The 13,829-nt window shown below is 30.5% G+C and overlaps 1 protein-coding gene across 3 annotated transcripts; it reads right to left on the bottom strand.

Moving 5' to 3' along the window:
- Positions 1-5,565: 5,565 nt before the first annotated feature.
- Positions 5,566-7,959, bottom strand: LOC121268454 (mitotic-spindle organizing protein 1B-like). Of its 3 annotated transcripts, XR_005941161.1 has the most exons (4): positions 7,772-7,959; positions 7,117-7,429; positions 6,325-6,441; positions 5,566-5,918 (listed from the first exon to the last, which is right to left on the bottom strand). XR_005941161.1 is itself a non-coding variant. In XM_041172742.1 (3 exons), exon 2 carries the CDS (start codon positions 7,357-7,359, stop codon positions 7,132-7,134), a length of 228 nt encoding a protein of 75 aa, XP_041028676.1. In that variant the 5' UTR covers positions 7,360-7,429; positions 7,772-7,959; the 3' UTR covers positions 5,566-5,918; positions 7,117-7,131. The 3 variants fall into 3 exon arrangements, 2 of the variants coding, with proteins under 2 accessions (XP_041028676.1, XP_041028677.1); XM_041172742.1 differs by lacking the exon at positions 6,325-6,441; XM_041172743.1 differs by lacking the exon at positions 6,325-6,441 and having other exon boundaries at positions 7,128-7,429.
- Positions 7,960-13,829: the final 5,870 nt, after the last annotated feature.

Raw genomic sequence — 13,829 nt, 5'->3', positions numbered from 1 at the left:
ATATATATATATATATAAAATATGACGTTACAAAAGACTGCAGCGCATAATCTTCTTTCTAAAGGCAGTGAGCAGCAGGAACTAGGTAGTACCTTTCATCTTTCTCGGCACATTTAAAATGGGTGTAATTTTATAAATAAATATAGTTAGAAGTGAAGTAATTATTTTGTATGTATAATGTAGCATCATCTAAATCATACATCTTTTAAGTCTAAAATAAAAAAGTAAAGAATTAAAAGTAATTATGTAATGAATGTAAAGTGTACACTACTACAGTAACTTCTCTCTAACATTACTTTAATTTTATTGACATAAATGTTTGATGTAAAATCTAAAAAGAAAATCCTAAATTTATAATCTCACCTTATTTGATATAGGATGTCAAATTGTAATTTTTTATTGTGAAATAGATATGATGTCTCATCAAGTCATAACAGTTTATAATTTTTATTTTTATTTTTTTTAAAGAGTTATCTTACTCAGCACTCTTAGTGCCCTACACCACACACATGTGTTAAGTAGAAGAATTCTTTTTTTTTTTTCCCAACATGTGTGGTGTAAAACTGCTGAGTAAAATTTTTCTTTTGTACGCTATTGTTTTATTATGAAAAATACTTTATTTACAAAAATTTTATATAAGAAAGTTTACAACGCATATCAAATTGTAGAATTTTTTTTAATTGTAAAATAGATATTAAAATATTATATTAAATTTTTTGTATAAGAAACGTGTAGAGATAATACTTCTCTTTTATTTATATAGTCATCATTTATAGATACAGTAAACCTTCATCACATTAAAAAGAAAATGGGACCACAATTACTCCTAGTCTAAACTTGTTCTTTCTTTAATTTTTTATTTTAATATTGATTAGACTATTCAAGAATTAGATCTAAGATCTAAATATTTTGGGATGATAGTAGAGTTTTCTAACCCCATCTTTTATTTCTTTAAATATTATAATGAAATTAGTATTTTTAACACAAAAGGAAAACAAATAGGCATTTTCCATATTAGGGGTTTAATCGGTGCATCATGTATGTATCATCCCTATTCATATGTACAATTTTCCAGAAAATGCAAATAATAATAATAATTCTCGAGTATTAAAAATCATATCTCTAGTTTTTCTACTATATTATTTTATCTAGAAAAATGATATCTTAATTCATAGAAAAGTATTATTTATCATCTATTTTATCATTATTTTCTCAATGTCACATCATATGATATCAAATAATTGATCTATCAATTGAATATATTAAATAGTCTTCAATTAATTAATACTGCATAATAGAATAACAGGAGAATGACGATGAAAAAGAATAAAGGGATATGTATCATTACTCTAACGATAAACAAAGTTGTAGAGGCAAAGTTTGAAAACCCTGCGTAATGACATCAACCAAAAGTACCATAAAAACCAATTCTGGTCGGACTTTGATTATTCATCCTATGATAAGCCTTGTAAGAAGTTAGAAATAGATGGAAAATGTATATTTGTGACACGTGTATATATATAAATATAAATAATATTTACAGTCGTAAGTGTGTAAATTTCGTATAATCTATTTGAAAAAAGTGAATAAATATGATACCTATGTATAAAAAAATTAAATATTTAATAATGAACTTCTTTCTTTTTCAAAATGATTGCGCAACACTTACACATTCTACAACTCTACTTAGCATTACTCATATATATATATAGAAAAATTATACTCATAATTCTTATACTATACACCACATATAATTTTTTATTTTATTTTTATTTTTATTTTTTTCTCTTACCAAATATGTGATGTATGGATGATGAATCGAAAACTCAATCGGATTAAGAAGAATAAAACAAAAAAAATAAAAATAAGTGTGGTGTGTGAGGATGACGAGTAGTAAAATTTATATATATATAAATAGAATAATTGTACTTATATTCTTCACACACTACATATTATATTTTTTTATTTTTATTTTTTTTATAATAAATATGTGGTGTATGGATAATAAATATAATAATTTAATTAGTTTAATAAGAATAAAATAAAATAAAAAATAATAAAAATAATTTTAAAATATATGAAGTGAAATGATAAGTAATATCTCTCGTATAAATATATTTAATTGACATTGATACTCTCCCACCGGCCACCAGTCCACTAAACCTGCTGTACGTACTTACTCTGTTTAATTTTAGTAAATGAAATATTAATTTGTCCAACAAAAGAGAGAGACGTACGCTGCCGATGTTCTTTTTACGCTTCAATAACTTTCACCGATAGGGAATTCCGGAGCTTTGGTCGTTCAGAGGCACGAAGAGAGAGAGAGAGAGAGAGAGATTTTGACGTACAAAATTACGAAATTAGAAGTAAGATGTGAAGGGTGTAATCAGTGCACGTGTTGTGAAAGAAAAAATATATCTATGACTTGAAAAAGACGAAGAAAAAAAGTTGGGAGTTGTGGGACTGTACTTTGTGAGAAACTATCCCTTCTTCTGATTAAGAGACATGGAAAGTTGATTGCTCTCTTTTCTACACTAATTTCTACAATTATAAGCATGAATTCTCTCCTAGGCTCCTAGCACCGCTGGAGACTCAACAAAAATTAAAAATAAAAATAAAAAATACTAAAAGAAATGATATATATAAACTCAAAATGTCCAATTCTCGCATGTGACTTTTATAAAAAGTAGAGTCATCTGCGCGAAAAAGTATGAAAAATTTACTCTTTTTTATAAAGGAACTCACTTTTTTTACTAAGGAAAATGCTAAGTTGTCTCTGGTGCATTTTGATTTCTTATGTTTGAAACTTTGAATGTTTAAAAAAGTTATCATTAATGTATTTGTGTGTTTTTTAACATAAAATAAAAAAAAAAATGCACTAAGAGGCAACGTAGCAGTACTCTTCTACAAAAAACTTGTACAATGTTTATACATTTAGGACTTATCTCTAATATTACTCGAAAAAAAAAAGAGGATTTGCAAAGTCCCAAATGAATTAGCTTGTTAGAAAAAAGCCTCGGAAAAATTTTGGTCGCCATTGAACTTGATCACCTTTCGCATGGCAAAATTTACGCTTTTTTCATTATCTTAGGTTCTAACTAGATCTCCTTTAATTCTATTGCAACCTCTTCAAAAAACACCTCCATGTGTTTACACTTCATTTGGATAATTAGTTCATTTTAATTCATTTTAATTCATCATTATAATTTTTTTAAATTTCAACACAAAATATAATAAATAATTCAACTTTTTCAAATCTCAAAATAATAATAATATTAAAAAATAATATTCTAACAATATTTTATTATCTCAACTCAATTCAATTCAACTCACTTCAACATCTAAACGCAATCTAGTCACTCATGCCCAATTGCACCACCACTAATGTTGGGCGTGAGACTAGCCATCTTTGGAGAAATTATATGCAGATAGATTATTATCGATCGGTCCACGAGCTTGTGAAACGGCTACATATGATAGTTCTATCACAAGTAAATGCAATGAGTTGGATTAGGTTATAAGCCTAATATGATCAGCACAAATTCATATCCTCTGTAATTATATAATCAAATTGACATATTATGTGATGAAAAATGATATTTACAATTATAATGTATGCAAGCACCGCGTAATCATTTTGAAAATAGTGAATAAATACAAGATCTACAGAAAAAAATAATAATTTTTTAATAATAAATCTCTCTTTTTCAAAACAATTATATAGTAGTCACACACTCTATGACTATATATAACATTACCCGTGAAAGAATCCTATGAATTTAATGTTGCTCATTTGTAATTTTTTAATTGTGTGAAGCACGCATTAGCAACTTAATCAAGAGATTAGAGAGGATTTCAATTGTCTTTCGGAGACTTGACTAGTGATGTTACAATTTTGATTTGAGGGGTAAATGAAACCGTGGAGGTCCCTACTGTTTGGATGCAAAAAGTATCTCATCTTATTTTATTTCATCTCATTATTATAACTTTCTTAAATTTTCATATAAAATATAATAAATAATTCAATTGTTTCAAATCTTAAGACAATAATAATATTAAAACATAATATTTTAACAATATTTTATTTAACTTTTAACTTTCATCTCAACTCATCTCATCTCAAATTTCCTATCCAAACCGCAACTAAAGATTCTTAGTGGTGGTTTTGGAGTCAATGGTTTAGGACAGGTTTGGGGGGTGAGATGAGAATTTTGTGTTTTGTTTGAGAGTTTAAAATATTATGTTTTAATATTATTATTGTATTAAGATTTGAAAAAGGTGAATTGAGATTTGAAAAAGTTGAATTGTTTATTATATTTTATATGAAGATTTGAAAAATATATAATGATAAGATGAGATAGGATGAGAATTTTGTGTCTCATCCCATCCCTCAAACCTGCCTTAATGTCTTTTCTTGAGGCGATTTCGATTTTCATTTCCTTAGCCTCTTTTATAGACTCAAACTATCATAAACATAAAGAAACGTCAATAGCTTACGTACACTCTGTAAAACATCAATTTCCACACACAATTTTTGGCTGAACGCTAGCGTCGTTGGCGAGGTGGAGTTAGGGCCCTCCATTATTTTTCAGGGAAAATATCAAACAATTATTATAATGCAAAGATGTTTGGTAAATAACTAATAATGCAAGCAGCCATTCAATTATCCATGCATGATCTGCTTCCTCGATCAAGGCAGAAGATAACTATAAAATTCTCCTTGAAAAATAAATAAATAAATAAAATCTGCTGCTTTCTCTGACAAAGTCAATCAACCCAATCTCAATATTGAACTGAACCCCGCAATGTAATTTCCTTCCAGAAATTAAACGCATCATCTCTGCTCATTTTGTTTAATTGGATAATCTGTAATTAATTTCTAGCATAGCAATTTAAACGAAAACTTAAAAACAACGAAAAAATTGACAGAAACCAAGCGATACTTTTTCAGTATAATGAAGATTCTCTTCGTTTTCTAGTCATCAATGTCTTCACCTGCTGACAATGATCTGTGACTGCTTACTACGACAATATTGTTTTGTGATAGCTTCACATTTCATGTATGGTTTTTAATACATTTTCATACATTTCCACGCAATCGACTCTGCCAACAAACATATAAATAACGTGAAGAGTTAAGGCTAGTTGCCTCGATTCTAAATCAGGCTCTATAACTCCCCTCCCTGTAAATTCATCAATTCTGAAGAATCCACCTACAAAAACATAAACTAATCTACTCTCTCCATCCAATTGGACTATCCACCTATTTATTTATCCAATTTCTCAAAGGACAACAATCCAAGAAAAAAAAAAAAAAAAAAAAAGCATTCCTCAATTTTTAAAATATTCCATGATTAAGATCACAAGTTCATATCATGTGCATGCCTTATTTTTAATCTTCTAAACTTATGGGACTTTTAGTGATAGCAATACCTAGGGGTGCACTGGAATTTGAATCTTTTGCCAATATTTTTCTATAAAACTATCATATAATTTTTGGCCCATAAGAGCTCTATTATCTCACCAGCATTTCTTTCATGAGCTAAGAATTTGACTGACTAGATCTCAAGAGTGATGAGCTAACCCAATAATAAGTGCCAAGAACAGTTATAATCGTGAACACTTCCACAAGCCAAGAATTAACTGCCAAGAGTTTCACAAAATCATTCAAACGCCAGACGACCCCAATGACAAGTCCCAAGAATAGTTGCTATCATGCCCACCACAAGTGGATGCATACTTCGAATAAAAACCAACAACCTGAAACTTCCAACTGACGTGTAGATGCTCTAATTCTACTTCCATGAATAATAATCACGCATGGCCTCGGCATATTCGAACTGAACTTACTAGACATAAAGGAAGACTGCATTTTCCATCCAAAGTTTAGCTTTTAACTTTTGACATCCAAGTGGGACCTGGGTGAAAACCATACCACAATTTAGTCGCAGGCTTTATAGGTGACAGTCACCAAAATCATTCTATAACAAAAATTCAGATATAGTAGAAGACAATGTCAACATGTCATGCCAAAGGGAAGAGTCAATAAGCTCTAGCTAAAATGATAATTCCTCCTCTCACAAAGATGATGGTCATGAGTCAAGATCTACTGATGCATGTGTAACATACCGAAGGAAAGACTGTGAAACTGCAGATGGGAAAAACATTGTTCCCTAGTATCAGAGGATCTTTACAAAACCAAGGATTTTCAGATCCACCATTTCACCCTCCATCTTGTTCTCACAATATGTTCAAAATGCAGCAATAATAGACCTTATAATGGTAGTGATTGTCATAATACTTGCAGAAGATTATAGAAAGCACCTGTTATTCTAGGTTTTCTGTTTGACTGGAGTCATCCAGGTATTAGCTTTGCATAGAACAAGCCTTAATTGCAGGAAGCCCAATTATACATGGCTTTGATCTTTTGACCTTAAAGCCCTTGAATAAGTAAAGAGTGCTACTGCATAAAATTTTGAAATCTTACTGCAACAATGTCAATTCCACAAAATCCCAAATATGAGACTGCAGACTTGTAAGCATATTATTTTTGTAAATCTTTTTCACCAAAGAGTATTTTACAAATGTAGGTTATTTACTTTAGATTAATCAAATTTTGGTAAAACTTAGAATTTTAATCAACTGAAATAAAGGCTTTCAAATACCTTTTTTTTTTTTTTTTTTTTAATTCATTGACAATTTTGATATATACTTCTTTCTTTTTTATAATTAGCATTACACAATTATCAATCTGTGAATAACCATCCACTGAATGAACATATTTTACGAGTTAAGACATGAGTTAGCAGGGAGTATCTATGGGTTGAAGCAGGCGCAGCCTCAACAATCTGATATGAAGAATGTGCACTTCCAAATAGAAAGGCTAGATAATAGAAATATAAACGAAGTAATTTGTAGTATGTGTCTTCCTAGGCTTCCGGACAACCTCCAAGACCGTTTGCTTATTCACTAGGCACTTTAACAACCAGTTGCAGCACACACACGAGAATCCACATCATTTTAATTTGAAACTGAGGACAGCTATGTTCACAATCGAGTTAGCATATCATAACGATTAAAAATGCTATCATGGTAGTAAGAAGCAAGGATAAATACCACGAACAAACCATATCAGGAAAGAGAAGGTGGAGCAGTAGATGTTGCGGGCAGGGAAGAGGCGTGGGGCTCTCTTCGGAGTTCCTTGACGAGGGCAGCGAGTGCCTCAGGGTTGAGACCCAGGTCGCAGAGAGCAATGAGGACGGAGAGGGTATGGCGGTCGAGCCCCGTGTCAAGAAGGTTCGACATATGAAATGCCAGGTCCAGTGACTCCCTAGCCGTCCGTGCGGCATCCGGATCCATGACAACCGGGACTTAAAAAGATTTGAGTAGCTTTTGACTTCAATTCAATGCTAGGTTTTGTTTGATCAAACTGTACAGAAAAGTTCAAATCAAGCGAGTAGATGAATTTATTGGAAGATATGGGGAAAATCCAACATTGTGAAACTAAACTGGTTCAGAGTCCGAATGACTTTGGTTGGGCTCCACGAATAAAAGTGACCAAATTAACCGTAGTTGATTATGCCGCATAGTTTAATCAGCTCTAATTGAAACAAAAACAGAGGGATTTTGGAAGGATTTTAAGGAATTAGGTTTAGACAAGACATCATATGAGATGAGATCAAACAGAGCAAAAAGAAACTCCCTTTCTCAAGGAGATCTCACCAAACATTATGGAATGCAGAAGCAGCAATACCAAGGAGGAGGTTTTTACCTTCGCCGTGAGGCTTCGAGCGGCGAGAATTGGGACTTCGGGATGTAAGCTGCAGGCCGGTGGCTGACGTGCGGAGGAGGGATGCTAGGGCGTTACCAGTGAGCAGAGTCGAAGAAACGAAGGAGGGTCCGAAGAAGAATTTTTCTTTTTTTTTGAAACTGAAAGAAGAAGAGATAATTTGAATCCGCTAAGAGCACTCCAATTACTTTTGTATTATAAAAAAAATGTAAATAATTTGAAAAATTATTCTAAAAAGAAACTCTATTCAATTATGTAAAATAAATTATAAAATACATTTAGCTATAGTTCCTCATTACATGTAGTGGATACTGTTTATCCTGTAAAAATTTTTTATTGTTGATGTTTCATTTACTCCCTCATTTTTATTTATTTTGATTTTTATCATATAATTAAATTCTTTTTATTGTTCATTATTTAAAACACATATATTTCATTTTCTTCTAAAAAATATCTTGGAATTATTTTTAAACCAATTTTTTCATATTTGATTTTATTTTAAATTTTTATTTGGCTTATATATTTTTGTTTTATGTGTATAGGACTGAATTATTTTATATTGTATATAAAAATAAATTGCAAATATAAAAAAATATATGGATATTGTAAATATATTGGTAGAAATGAAATATTTAAAAAGAATAAAAAAGAATACTTAAACGATATAGAGAAAAAATAGATAAGCTGATGAATGACATATTATAAAAATCAATATGTAAAATAGAAAAAGTGAGTTTTGGTAATATATTTTAAAGGATAAGATAAAGAATCCATTAGAAGTGCTATAAAAGAAGGGCTTTCTCCTCATCATCTCATACACTGTACATTATAGTTTTCTTTTTCTTTTTTCTTTTTTTATTCTTTCTAAAGTAATTGACTTCACTATACATTATACTTATTTTTATTTATTTTTTATTATTTCTAAACTAACTGATTTATTCTGCTCATCGTCCATACACTATATATTTAATAAAGAAAAAAATATTATGTATGATACAAAAATGATGAATATAATTTTCAAAATAAATTATTCATCCAAAATGATAAAAAGAAAGCTCCACAATATTCATCGCCCAAGATTGCAACTTCCTCATAAGATGTGGCATGGGGCTTACTGCTTAGCAAGTAGAAAAGGCTGGTTAGTGCCCAACAAATACAGCTTGGCAATAATGATACATGGTTGATTAGAGTATCTATATTGAGTTCTGCAAATGCAAATTCAATGAGGAGTTTGGCTAATAAAACCTAAATATAGTCTATACTAGATTATGCGACTTCAAAAGAAGATGACTTTTTGCAACAGTAATTTGGGGTTGGGGTCATATTTGTTTTTACTGTAGCTTGACCAAAGTGAATAAAAAATACTTTCTCTCTTCCTCGATTCTCCTTCTCCCAAACTAAGGCCTTATTTGTTTTCGAAAAACATCTCATCTCATCTCACTTCATCATTACAAATTTCTCAAATCTCTACAAAAAATAAAATAAAAAATTTAACTTTTTCAAATCCTAAAACAAAAATAATATTAAAAAATATATTCTAACATTATTTTATTCAACTTTTTAACTTTAATATCATCTCATCTCATCTCATCTCTGAAAACAAACGGGCTCTAAGTTTTCATTTTTTACTCTCGTGGTATTTCCCTCCATTTCTCCCTTGTTCTTTTTTGTTAGGGTTTCTTCCATTTCTCCATCTTTATAAAATCACTGCCTTTTCGATCCCTCTTGTGTCTAAGAAATCACTTTTTTTTTTTTTTTTTTTATCCCCTCCTAGACAGAGCTTCGTCTAACACTTCATTTGTGGAATTTGGGAACTCAGGTTTTCTCACTGTTGTAACACATCTACAAAAATCCATCAACGTCCGAGAAAAAAAAATACATTTTATAGTTTCTATTATAGTTGTATTACCTTGCATGTGCTTGATATGGTATGGGTACATGTGCTATTTTTAGGTGAATGTACTCGAAACTGGACTGCAGATAATTCTTTTGGGTGCTTTTGAGTAGTTAGACCCACTTATTTTGTTATTTAGGATTTACTGTAAAAAGAACAAATTTCCTACTGTTTCTCTCCCGCTGACTTGGAAAGATGTTGATATCATTTTAGGTACCACTACCCTCATTTTATTCATTGAAGATCTTTCACAGTTGGGCATTTAAATGTAGTCATTAGCCATGCTTGTTATTAGACTTGGACTGAAAGGAAATCATATACTTTGCTTCTTATTATAAAGAAACTAGTATTTGCTTCTCTTTGCATTATATTACAATATCGAGGTAAACTTGCAAAAGACTTGGTCATTGAAATTGTAGCTGGAAAAGCAAACTCTATATGATGGCACACTTATATTACATGTTGGCTTTGCTAGCCTTCTATTTAAGTTCATGTTTAGTGCCTTGATGCTAGGGCAAAAGGGTGAGCATTACCCTGTGTTGAACTTTCATATGGGTTAAGGCGGATCCATTTAATAAAAAGGCTGGTTACACCCATTACTTTTACTTATACTAGTGCCCTTGTTTCACTTTGTACTTTTAAGTCTAGATTATTGCTTGTTTGTCATAACTGACCAAGATTACTTTGTTTTTGCATTTAAAAATATCATGGATTTGCTTCTCTAAGCGTTGTGGCTTCCACATGCCTTTCTATGGAGTTCATGAACTCTTCTTACCCTATCTTATTAGCTTCATAAACGATTTAATTATTAATATTGATTGGGTCCTACGAATTCAAGTTTTATGATTAACTTTAAATTATTCAATGATGGAGCCTTCATTTGATACGGATCTCTTATTCACCACTTCCTTACAAAGTGGTGGACTACTTTCTTGCAAAGTGGTGGACAAGGGAAAGGCAACATCCCATTTAATAGTATACATGATAATATGATGATCTAACCATCACAAGCTGAAGGTGAACAAAGATCACATACTAAAAAATCTCAACGATGTGTGTCTTTTATCACAGAGGAGGATAATCTCCTTGTTTCAGCTTAGCTAAACATTAGCCTTGATGCTATATGAGAGACTAACCAAAACTCCGCACAAATATGACAAAGAATTTATGAATACTATAATGAGTATAAAAAACCAAACACTTTTGAACGCTCGATTGCATCATTGACCAATCGATATCAAACAAAAATGTACAAATAAGTTTTGTGCTAGTATAGTCTTTATATCCGAGTGGTATCGTGGAGCTGGATAAGGTATTAATTTTATTTCTCCTTTAGTTTTTTTATATGTTTGGGCTTATTGACATATTAGCTTTATCACTTTGTTCATTTAAGATTGAAAATGCGAAAATTATGTACACAAAGATTGAGAAGGCAAGTTTTACCTTAGAGCATTGTTGGTGTCTATTGAGACACCAACCAAAATGACAACAACATCAGTTAACATTGTCAACGAGGAGAAAATCACCTGCTAGATTAACTCTAGACGGAGACGATATTTTGGATGACAACTTCAAGGTCATCCATGAGAGACCTCCAGGCAAGAAGGCTGAGAAAGAAAAAGAAAGAAAGACAGTCTAAAGAAGTATATGATGTTGAATTTAACCATGTCTTAACTCGCACGACAAATGACAGAAATATATCTATGGTAGAGAGAAGAGTAGTCAGCAAGGTAGAGCAGGATAGAAGTGAACACTTTACACTTGAGAAGAATAATTTTGAAGCTAAAATAATGCAATTAGATCTTGCTGGCATGAATGCAAAGTATTAGTTTATTTCGAACGTCTTTAGGATGAAATTTATGAAGTTTTAATGAATAAGTCTGCAATCATATCACCATTTGAGGATCCATTCACATCTTTTAGAGGTGTGTATTTGTCTAGCCTATTTCGACGTTGTAATTTACAGTAATATATATTTAATGTATACTTTGTCCGATTTTAGTGGTCGTCTAGCTATATGTAATGAAAATACATGTGGCTGGACAGCAACTATGTGACCAGATGTGATTAACTCACTTTTAATTTTGTGATTGGGTATTGTCTTTATTTTTTGTGATGGACATATTTTTGTGATGGGCAGAATATGTCATGAATGTTTGTGCATATGAGTTCCCAATTACTCAAGTAGATTTGGAATTGTGGAAGGCTCCAGAATTGGCTTTGTAGAATTAGTGTAGGTTATATTTTTGTGATGGGTTGAATTGTGGAATGTTGGTTGGATCATGAATGTTTATAGACAGTTTCCAATTACTCAAGTTATGATGTATACTCCAAGTTTATTAATTTCTTCTCTTTATCCAAGTCTCCTATTGTATAACAATAATATTTTCATGTAACTCTTAATTTAGAAAAAAATTGAAAAAAATATATTATTAAATTGATAATATATTTTTTTTTTTTTTTTTACTAATAGATGAATAATTCAATGTGTGAATAATTTTTTGGTGGAATAGCAAATGTAAAATGATGTGATATTATACAAATTTTACATTTATATTTACATAATCTAATGCAGATGCTCTTAGATTGAACATTGATCACATTCATGCATTGCAGAACCTTAATTATAAACATATACGGATGAAAATAATTAAGATTTCGCATCATTTTTTAATTAAAATATTTGTTACCATTTTAAGAGAGATAAAAACAGCAGATGGACTCAACTATATTTAATGGGTAGTGCTAGGGCCACCGAGAGCCCTATCAAATTTTTGTACTAAGGAGTGTAATTTTCTTTTTCTTTTTTTAATTTTTTTAAACACCCCTTAAAACATTTAAAAAAAATCACAAACTTATTTAAAAATACTTTCTTAATAATTAATTAAATAAATAAAAACAATCGATATGTTTTTTCGGTAATTACCCTCGGCGGCGAGAGTTACACAAATTACAAAATATAGAATCTTTATCACCTCAAATACGTTGTAATTAATGCATATGCTACTTTTAACTCGACGTGTTCCATTCTAATGACTCACTTCAACAGTCCAAACCTCATATAAGGAAAAATCTAATCTTGTTGAATGAATAGATAGAAAGTATAAATGAGGACTCCAACATGAACATATGATGCGAGACACCAACGATGGTTTTTTTTTTTTTTTTTTTTTTTTTGTATACATATGTCATAATTAACAAGTGAAATGATATTTGTAATCGTAGAGTGCGTAAGCGCTATATAATCTTTTTGAAAAAAGTAGATATATACGAGACTCACATAAAAAAATTAATTTTTTAATAATAGACCTCATTCTTTTTGAAAATGATTGCACAATATTTACGTATTCTATTACTGTATGTAGCATTACTCTTATCAAGTGTATGTGACGATGTAGAGACTAGAGAGGATTCCCAATGAACAACCCACTATTCTATTGGGTTCATTTTTGTTCTCATTCTCTCCCTTTCTTTAATAGAAGTAGGGTTTTTTGTTGTTATTGTTGTTGGTAATCAAAAGGTAGGTATTTGATAGGTAGCATTTGGTAAGAGACTGGTGGACATATGGCTACCCTATCTCCCAAGTTTTAATACTTGTCCATCTAGTTTGAAAATGAGCTTTGGTTTAGAGTTTAAACAGTATCATGAGAACATGACTGATCTCTAAATGAAGAAAATAATAATAATAATAATAATAATAATCTAATCTTGTCAATTTGAGAAACCGAGCATGGTTAGTTTTATTAGAGCTGTGAGTAAACAATACTATTTGATAAATTCCTTGGGATTTATTCGATAAAATTTGATTATGACTTTATTTGTTTATTAGATGAGTTGTTGGTAAATACAAATAAATGAATTGATTTAGGAAATAAATAAATTATTTGTTAATATTAAATATAAGTTGGTGATAAACTCGAAGTCATTAAAAGAATACAAATTAAATACTAATCACTAGTTTGAATTATACTCATTTCCGCATCATGATTAAGGCGACTCCCAATTCCCAAAAGCTACTACCACTATCATTCATTCAATGTTTACCACACGATTCCCAACAATCTAACATGCGATTTGGATGGTTTGGATAAGAAGCTAGAATGATAGTTGAAAATTAAATAAAATATTATTTTTTAATGTTATTAA

Source organism: Juglans microcarpa x Juglans regia, chromosome 5S (assembly GCF_004785595.1).
Source record: "Juglans microcarpa x Juglans regia isolate MS1-56 chromosome 5S, Jm3101_v1.0, whole genome shotgun sequence".
NCBI lineage: Eukaryota > Viridiplantae > Streptophyta > Magnoliopsida > Fagales > Juglandaceae > Juglans > Juglans microcarpa x Juglans regia.
This window is presented reverse-complemented; position numbering and strand designations above follow the sequence as displayed.

Excerpts from the sequence above, each read along its gene's own strand:
- LOC121268454 (XM_041172742.1), bottom strand. The coding sequence starts at position 7,359 with ATGGATCCGGATGCCGCACGGACGGCTAGGGAGTCACTGGACCTGGCA.